At 38.1% G+C, this 9,608-nt stretch overlaps 2 protein-coding genes across 3 annotated transcripts; both read right to left on the reverse strand.

Moving 5' to 3' along the window:
* Nucleotides 1-491: 491 nt before the first annotated feature.
* On the reverse strand, nucleotides 492-1,504 carry LOC113755116 (monothiol glutaredoxin-S6-like). 2 transcript variants are annotated; one of them, XM_027299189.1, is made up of 2 exons: nucleotides 1,319-1,504; nucleotides 492-1,062 (listed from the first exon to the last, which is right to left on the reverse strand). In XM_027299189.1, the coding sequence occupies exons 1-2, from the start codon at nucleotides 1,417-1,419 to the stop codon at nucleotides 753-755; spliced, it is 411 nt and encodes a 136-aa protein (XP_027154990.1). In that variant the 5' UTR covers nucleotides 1,420-1,504; the 3' UTR covers nucleotides 492-752. The 2 variants fall into 2 exon arrangements, with proteins under 2 accessions (XP_027154990.1, XP_027154989.1); XM_027299188.1 differs by having other exon boundaries at nucleotides 492-1,065.
* Nucleotides 1,455-8,531, reverse strand: LOC113755115. Its single transcript, XM_027299187.1, has 4 exons — nucleotides 7,787-8,531; nucleotides 5,806-7,298; nucleotides 5,023-5,562; nucleotides 1,455-1,538 (listed from the first exon to the last, which is right to left on the reverse strand). Exons 1-4 carry the CDS (start codon nucleotides 8,529-8,531, stop codon nucleotides 1,455-1,457), a joined length of 2,862 nt encoding a protein of 953 aa, XP_027154988.1.
* Between the last annotated feature and the right edge of the window lie 1,077 nt (nucleotides 8,532-9,608).

The following is a 9,608-nucleotide window of genomic DNA, read 5'->3' on the forward strand; positions in this document are numbered from 1 at the left end:
TGGTTCAGTCCCCATCAGGTCCCTCGACTCAGTTGGACCACCCTCTAAAGTAGGCTTAATGATTCGTTGGTTCAACTAATAAATTAAGAAAATCACTAGTTTAACTATTGATTCGATAATTATATTATTTTAGATATTTTAATCTACTAGTATTTTTTTTTATGCTTATATATGCATGGTTCAATCACTAAATCATCTGTTGAATCAATCTTTCAAAAAAAAAATCCTTTGAATCAATACTTTGTGGGGTCGGTTTTCGGACTAGATTTAATAACTATGCTCCTAGGAGCTAAGCAACTATTCAGTTTCATCTTTTGTAACTGATTTACCATATAGTTTGAATTAATTTGAAGTAACATGAACGAAAATGAGTCGAGCACAATTTTTGCATTTGAAGCTCACCTCTATGGGAATATATCCTGCATTCAAGTTTAAGTAACCCAATCAACAGTTGTATTAAAAAGAGTCTTATTTATCAAAGTATGCGATAAGATAATCACCTAAAGTTGTTTCTCCTCCTTGCACTACTGGAAAACTGTAAATGCACTTACACACTGACATATCTAACTCTAACTCGATATTATTACACAGCTAAAAGAGACTCAAAGTTGATCAAAACGTTGGCTTAGTGCAACTGCTGTATCTTCATGACAAAACCCTTCTCACCTAAAGATTGCAAAAGGGGAGGAAAAAGGGAACAGAATCAGAAAAGAGACCGAGGCTGAAATATGCAGATGGTGCCTTAAGTACAATCACATCCATATAGCGTTGGCTTCGATAAGCAATGGTTTCAACTTGCCTCGAATGTTGAGGCTCAGAACCTCAGTGGAACCGCCAACAAATAGCTTCCCTATGAAAACAGCAGGAACACTAGGATTACATCCTAATGTTAGCAATGCATTCTCAATATCCCTTCCTTTCGGGTGATGATCAAGCTCACAAACCGTAGGATTCGCCCCAAAGCTTCTTATCAGCATCTTGATAGCATGGGAAATGCAGCAGTTGCTCTTGCTGAAGATCACAACTGGCTTTTCTGACCCCAATCTCCTCACTGTTTCCATTCTACTAAAAAGTTTTGAATTATTATTTGATCAGAGGAAGTTTAAGTCTTGGTTTCAGAAATATCTGAATTTCATAAAGGCATATATAGAGAAATAAAGATGATGGACTGCTATAGTTTCCTTCTCGAGCAGGAAAAATACGAATATCTGTAAGATCATTTTGCTTCTAAAGTTGATTCTTGGATAATATCAGCTGCGATACAAACACAATAAAGGTTTGATCTGTCTCAGACAACAAAGAATCTTAGTATGTGTACCTAGCAAGATCGTCTACTTCACACTCTCTGCTTGCCTGGAGGAAAAGGTTCATATCTGTTTTATGAAACCATCTTGCATTTGGCTGGCGCAGCAAAGTCATCCCTCTTCAAAGCTCCCTATTTCTTCCAGACGACTCTACTTCTCTGATGCTAGGAATAGGAGGAATTGTCCCAAAACATGCTGCCGTGCAAGATCGTCTACTTCACACTCCTTGCTTGCCTGGAGGAAAAGGCAAACCAGGAGAAACAGATCATAGGTATGTGTACCTAGCTTATCCTCAATCAACTATCAGGCCCCATGTCTTCATTTTGGCAACTATATAATATAATCATCGTATGATTTCAGAACAGCACAAGCAAAAGGCTACTACACTTGTAATTTAAACTGGCTCTGTCGGTGGTATGTATGATGCATAATAAAAGTACTGAGATATGAATAAAAGATCCAATTCCATAGTTTGATGCACATGAGAATCTACAGCCTTTCATTTTCATTTTCCTAGTAGAATGCCTTTGCGTGGAAAACTTGCAAACTATTAAGTGGTAGATTTTGGGACTTTATTTGGTTTAGCTGTTTCAGGGATACGGTTCATCGTCTTAGAATGAGGTGCCTCCCTAGAACCACCCAAGAGACCTTGCAGAGGACAAAGAATTGGGTAAGTAAATTATTTATTCGAGCTTGAGTGAAAATTTAAAACTATGGTTGTGGTGAGATGTAATTGGGTCGAGAAATTAAGAGTAACTAGATTTTTAACTCCTTCAGATGTAAATCAATAAATTGATGAGTGAACGGATAAGAGTCGATCACAATTGCACCAATCGTGATAAGTGGTAATAGTTGATTGGCCGCCTGACAGGGTAACAAGCAATTTTCTGAATTCAGAGCCCCCACAATTTGAGTTCTGCACAAGTTTGTCCAGAGTACTATAAATCAATTGAAGTTCGGTGTAAATTAGTTTAGAAAGAAAAAAAAATCTAAAAGTTGGTGGTCGATAAATTGGAATCGGGTGTAAACAAGTTGAAGTCAGGTGTAAATAAGTTGCAGTTGGTTCGCAAATAGTGTAAATAGGCAAATATTTTGGATTATAGTGTAAATGATTATTTTACCCTCAAATTGCAGCAAATTCAACTTGTGAGGCTTTTTGCCTCCTCTTTCCCCCTTCTCCTCCTTCCTCCTTTCTTCCCTTCTTCCCTCTCCCCACTCTCGGCCTCTACCTTTTCCCTCCCCCTTTGGGTGGCGAGGGGAGGGAGAGAGGTGAGAGTAGGGAGAGGGTGAGAGGAGAGGGGAGGAGGGGAGGAAGGAGGAGAGGAAGAGAGAGGAGAAAAAGAAAGGAATAAAATGGTGGTCGGCGACACAGTGGTAGGTAGGCCTGTCAACGGGTCGAATCCGGATTAGAATTCATTATTCCGGACCCGGACTCGGCATACCATATTGGACCCGGATCCGGGTCGGGTCTACCTGAAAAAATCTATCAAACTTATAATTTCTAATAAAAATGAGAAAAAAATATATTTGTAACTAATTTCTAACTAATACAAAAAAAAAATCAAATAAGAAAAGAAATCAAATTAATTTTACTCAAATACATCGCCCTAATCAAATTATATTGATAAATATATATTTTTTAAATTATTAATCCATTTATATTCGGATCCGGGTCTAATATGGATCGGAATACTATATTCCGTATCCGATCCGTTTTTTGTTTGACAAAACGGATCCGGATCCGGATCCGGGTAACGGAATTAAATCCCTACCCGTACCCGCAATAATTTTACGGACCCGGTCCTGGTCCGGGTCGTTGATAGGCCTAGTGGTAGGTTGAGATGAGGGGTGAAGAAGAAGAATAGAAAGAATGGTATTTTTTTTTGTGTTTTATGAGTATTTTAAGGTTGAATTTTAAAAATTTTAAAAAGTATTTTGAAATTACTGTGATAAGGTTATTACAAAATTAAACTTTTAAGAGAAAACTTGACAAAAAACTCTCGTTTACAAACAGGACCCTTATCAGTCGAATTGGGTGTCAGGGCTAATTTCTCAGAATATACGTAAAAAAAAAAAATCCGTCAAATGAATCTCTGACTGGGGGTGTTTCTCAAACTATAAATCAGCACGGCAGCAAAAGTCACAAATTTTTTTTGAAAAAAGTCAGCACGGCAGCGGCTGCCTAATTTTTTTTTAAAATCCGTTGTCCCCTACCGTGCACGGTCAGCACGGTAGAAGGGAGCTAGTAACAAATAAAAGTGCCAAGCGCCTGACATGTGAGTGTCAGGCACTGACAAAGGCTTGTTCAGAAGTTGTACTTCTTTTTCTTGTTTAATGTTAAATTACTAAGTTAAACTACCACCGCTTTCACTTTTTACAGCAATGAATAATTATCATGTTTTATGCTTTGTGTACGTATGACCGTATAATATTGTTCCAATTACGATCCCCTCACTCGTTCTAACCACATTCATCAATTTGTTATTGATTTGTAGTGTATCCCTATTCTGTTAGTCCTGTTAATAATATTATCAATTGAATTTAAATGGGATAAATTTGAAGGTCTTAAGAGCACAAGGTGTCTAAAAGTGAAATTTAATATGGTAAACCAAGTCAACCCAAGATTCATATCACGTATTCATCAAATCCATGACTCCCTTAATCTTTTGGATTTTTTTTTTGTGAACTTATGAACTTAATATTATCTGAATACTTTGATGTGGGTAGCCATTCAACCAAATAATATACAAATTTGTAACCCCAAACAAAATCAGTCTGTACATTTATTTTAGGTGACCTGGTCAGGGTATGCAAAGAAATAATCTTCTGCCACTACATCACATTCCTACAAGGACAGTTGTAGAGATGGAAAAGATCTTAAACGAGGAACTTCTTAAGCTAAAGAAATGATTGCCAACATGAATCAATTAAAGAAGGAAACTGATAGTGATTTAATGGTGCTTTGGAAATAGGTTAAAAACTAAATTGCACGAATGGTTATTGTATGTATTCATATATCATTAGACTGCAATTGCTTTGCAGCTGTTTAGATGTTGACGTTCTTTAGACATAAATCCTGAATCGAAATCGTTTACCATTCATACTGAACAAAACTAGAGTATAGGACATCAGTACATGAAAAGTCTTGCTATTGCCGGACATTACATGCAACTTTACTCGCATCTCGTCCATAAAATGATCATTGCCTCCCGAACCTTTAGCTCTTATCTTCAATTGTGTGGTTATATATATTACTGGCCATTGATGGGCACGGTCCACAGTTGTCAGTCGCTATCGTGCATAGTCAGCACAGTAGAGACTAACACTTTTTGTAATTGTCGGCGCTACCGTGCACAGTCAGCATGGTAGCGGCTGACTTTTTTTTTTTAAAAAAAGCAGTGATTTAAAAAAGTTCTTTCCTGTCATGCCCAGTCAGCACGGCAGTATAGTTTTGTACATACCCTTTGTCAGACATACATTTGATCGACTTTTTTTTTTTTGGTATATTTTGAGAAATTAGCCGGGTGTCGAAGACTGTCAGAAAGATTCTGTCATCGACCATGTCCACATGGATTGTTTCATAATATAGATTATGGGCCTCACTGGTGGGATTCATATTGGACTCGCTTTCATAGTATTTTTTCCAACAAACGATAACAGATTTCATTAATATTAACACTTGATAATACAAGTATTAATTACAAAAAGGGGATACTACCCTCATTTCTTTCATCCCTAACTCAATCAGCCATATTGGGAAGTCATTTTCCCATTCAATGTTATGCACTAGTTTAACTGCAAAATGAGCTAGTGCATGACTGATTTCATTTGCTGCTCTAGAAATAAACACAAAAGAGCACCTGTTAAAGCCTTTTCTAAGATCCTGTACATCCTCTAGAATAGTTGCAATGCTGTACTCATATTCACTGCATCTGTTAATTTGCTCAACCGCTGATTTGCAATCTGAATGTACAATGATTTTCTTCCACCCAGCTTGCTTGGCCATCAGTAGAGCATTTCGTACTGCGAGTGCCTCTTCAATGCTCGCTGTTCCTTTCCTCTGGTGCACAATTCCTTTAGCTCTCATTATGATTCCTTTCCAGTTTCTTGCAATGATCCCTTGTCCAGTCCTGATCGTTTTTGCAGAGATGGCTGCATCCGTATACAGACATACCACATCATCCCTTAATTGCTCATTTCTTGCTTGTTGTCCACTCCTACTCTGGGTTGCTCTGCTCTCCTGCTTAGATTCCCTTTCCTGTTCAAATTCCAACCACTACTCTTGTGTTTTTTGTGCAGTTTTATGAGGTTCCTGATGAGCACTATAAAAAATTCTCTTGTTTCTGGCTTTCCAGATGTGCCAGAATATGTTAATGGTGAGATTATCTCTAGCTTGACCTTGTTCCATCGAGAGTGATTGCATAGCTTTCTCCCACCATAGCCATATGTTATGTTGTTCCTCCTTTATTCCATCCCACCTTACTGGAGCCATGCGCCATACCTCTGCTGCATTTTCACAAAAAAAAAACAAGTGTTCGATTGTTTCCACCTCTTCTCCACAGCAACTGCACCTTCCATCTCCTTTCCCTAACCTTTTGTACATAATCTCGTTTGTAGGTAGGCAGTTTTGTAAGCATTTCCACATAAAATGTTTCAGCTTTGCCTTTACATTCAGGTGCCACAATTTCTTCCACATAGTATGCTTTCTTATTTCCCAGCTCGATTCTGCATCTTGTCCTTTCTTCCTGCAATGTTTTCCTTCTGCCTGTCTAGCTATTGCGTATCCCGTCTTTGCTGTGTATGTTCCAGACTTGGAAAAACACCATATCAACTTGTCGTGTCTCCTTCCAATACTCGTGGGGATGTCTTTTATCAGCTCAACATCCTTGTCACAAAACCACTTCTGGAGAAGATCAGTGTTCCATTTTTCGTCTTCTATCAGCTCACTCACCCATTGTAACTGGCAGTCCTCAGGTTTTGATCTGCTCACTTGGCCTTGGTCTGAACCAGAAATCCACTTATCTCTCCATATACTCACTGATTTTCCATCACCAATTCTTTTCCGTAGTCCAGTCAGAAGTAATGTTTTTGCACTATAAATACTCTTCCAACTCCATGAAGCTGTGTTTGAGGGACTTTGCTCCATCCAGTTTGGGTTCTTAATGTATTTTGCCTTCATTACCTTGCTTACTAGCAAATTTGGAGATGTTAGGAATCTCCAAATTTGTTTAGCCAGCAAGGCAGTGTTGAAAGCCTCCAAGTCTCTAAAACCTATTCCCCCTTTTCCCTTGACTTCTGATAGCCTCTTCCAACTTGCCCAGTGTACACATGTCCCTTTGTCTCCCTTTCCCCACCAAAACCTTGCTATTGTTGCTGAAATTTCTCTGCACAAGCCTTTGGGGAGTCTAAAGCATGCCATAACGTACGTTGGCATAGCCATAATGACAGCTTTGATGAGAACTTCTTTTCCTCCTTGACTCAACAACTTTTGTTTCCACCCTTGCAATTTGTTATTGATCTTACTCTTCACAAAACCAAACACCTGTGATTTCGATCTGCCAATGGCCATTGGTAGCCCCAGGTAAGTATCATTCCTTGCCTCTCTCATATTGTCAAGGCTCTCACAGACCTCTTCCTTAATTTTTTCAGTGGTGTTCTTACTATAAAAAATAGCTGATTTGTCAAAATTCACCACCTGACCTGAGGCTTTTCCATATCTTTCCAGTATACTTTTCACCTTCCTTGCCTCCAGTTTGCTCGCCTTACAACACAGCAATGAGTCATCTGCAAAAAATAAATGTGAAATGGAAGGACTGTCCCTACAGATTTTGATTCCTGTTAGCTCCCTCTCAATTACAGCTTTGTGGAGCAGACAAGACAGCCCTTCTGCACAGATAATGAACAAGTAAGGTGATAAAGGATCCCCTTGCCTAATCCCCCTATTTGGTTGTATATGTCCTACTTTTTGTCCATTTAGGTTGAAAGAGTAAGAAACTGTGGACAAACAGGTCATGATCCATTTAACAAATATAGGACAAAACCCCATTTTCATCATCAGTCTACCCACAAATTTTCATTCAACTCTATCATAAGCTTTGGACATATCCAACTTAATAGTCATGAAACCTACACTTCCCTTTCTCCTATTTTTCAAAAAATGAAGTATTTCATGAGCAACTATGACATTATCAAGAATCTGTCTGCCAGGTATGAATGCAGATTGAGCGTTGCTAATACAGAGATGTAGCACCTTTTTCAATCTATTAGCAATGATTTTGGAAATAATCTTATACAGTACAGTGCACAAACTTATAGGTCTGTAGTTCACCACTGAAATTGGGGAATCAGTTTTTGGGATTAAAGAAATGATAGTTTCATTGACCACTTTAAGGAGGTGCCCAGTATGGAAAAAGCTGTTAATGGCAGCTACTAAGTCCTCCTTAATAATAAACCAGTAGTGCTGAAAAAAAGGGGGGACATACCATCCGTCCCTGGTGCTTTATTAGGATGCATAGAAAACAAAGCTTGTCTGATCTCTTTCTCATCCACTGGTCTAATCAGCTGTTCATTCATCTGACTAGAAATAGTGCTTGGTATCTCTGCCAGTATATCCTCAAAGTTTTCCGGATTCGTAGAAGAGAAAAGATCGTTAAAATACTCACTAAGTTCCTCCTCCATCTCCTTTTCATCCTTGCACCAGGTTCCATCATTTCTCTGTAAAGTACTGATTGTGTTCCTTCTCCTTTTTGCCATCACAGATGCATGGAAGTAAGCTGTATTTCTATCACCTTCTTTTAGCCATTTACTCCGTGCCTTTTGACTCCAATACAGTTCTTCCTCCTTGTATGCCTTGCTCAGCTGGGATTTGAGCTCTGCAATTCGACCACTCTTCCCCACCGCATTCCCTTCTTTCTCTAATTGCAGCTTTTCTTTTACCTCATTTACTCTTACCTTGGAGTTTCCTTGCACCGTTTTCCTCCATTCCAAGATAGCAATTCTACACTCTTTTATTTTCCTGGTGACCTTGAACATTCTGGAACCAGAGATAGCTTTACTCCAGGCCCCTTTGATCACCTTCTTTGTTTCTGGATCCTTTGTCCATCTTTGGTCAAAGTAAAATCTCCTTCTTCTCTTTGTGTTGTCAGGATTCGTGTCTATCAGCAACATGAGATGATCCGAAGCTTCGGTTTCTATGTGGGTACATCTTGCTTTTTCATGCATATCCATCCACTCAGTGCTACATAGACACCATCTTCAAAAGACATACATTCAGTAAATTCTTGGTTACCTCTATTAAAGGAGCTTTGCACTTGATAACCATCCATTGCCAATCTTCCACTTTTCAAGCATTGTCCTCCAAATTGACCTACCCTTCTCATCACCTAAAATTGCTTTTAAACAACTTAAGAGCAAGATTAGTAAGAAGAATAAGTTATAAAACACATACACACTTAAAACACAAAAATAACAGAAACATTATAACTAATATTATGTCTAAACTAATAAAGTTGCTCTTCACACCGATATTGCCAAATCTTCCCCGGCAACGGCGCCAAAAACTTGACGTGCGCAGGGTATACATATCAATTTTGCCTCATTCTAATCAAGTTTTACATTTATAAACTCCTAAATACCCCACACGCGATTTATCGCAAGTATACGAATCGTGAGCGAGTATAGGGTATTAAGGGTCGATCCCACAAGGAAGATTGCAATTACCGGTACTACTAAAGCTTCTCTATTATTTAGACTATCAATGAATTATAACAAATTAAAACCTACTGAAATTATGCAAGAAAATAGCAAATGAAAGCTCCTTAGGTTGTGGTATCCCTAACTACTCATGCAAGTGTTATATTTGGATCATTGAATACTACATCTAGGCTAATTATGGTGTAATTTCCTTATGCATTTGAATCCTACTTTCGTAGTGAATCAATTATACTCATAACTAATCCATACCTATTTTCATGGTTATGAAATTAGCTACAAGTTCATTTCTTCAATGAAATTACATGAAATGAAACACTAAAAACCACATAAGTGCACCTCTACTTTCGTGAGTGTACTCCCTATGTTTAGCACTTCTTGAACTAGTGTTAAATCTCAATTTTCATTGCAGAAACAACACCTTAGATAATCACAATTAATGGTACCAGATTAATCATGATTTCAAGAGCTAAAGTGCTAAATAACTTGCTCAAATCATAGCAGTCAAATAACCAAATAATAAACACTAACAATTATAGAAAGTTCAACCAAACCCAAGGTATAAACTTTAGAAACACATATTGAACACAAAAT

This window comes from Coffea eugenioides, unplaced genomic scaffold, assembly GCF_003713205.1.
Source record: "Coffea eugenioides isolate CCC68of unplaced genomic scaffold, Ceug_1.0 ScVebR1_1210;HRSCAF=2028, whole genome shotgun sequence".
NCBI lineage: Eukaryota > Viridiplantae > Streptophyta > Magnoliopsida > Gentianales > Rubiaceae > Coffea > Coffea eugenioides.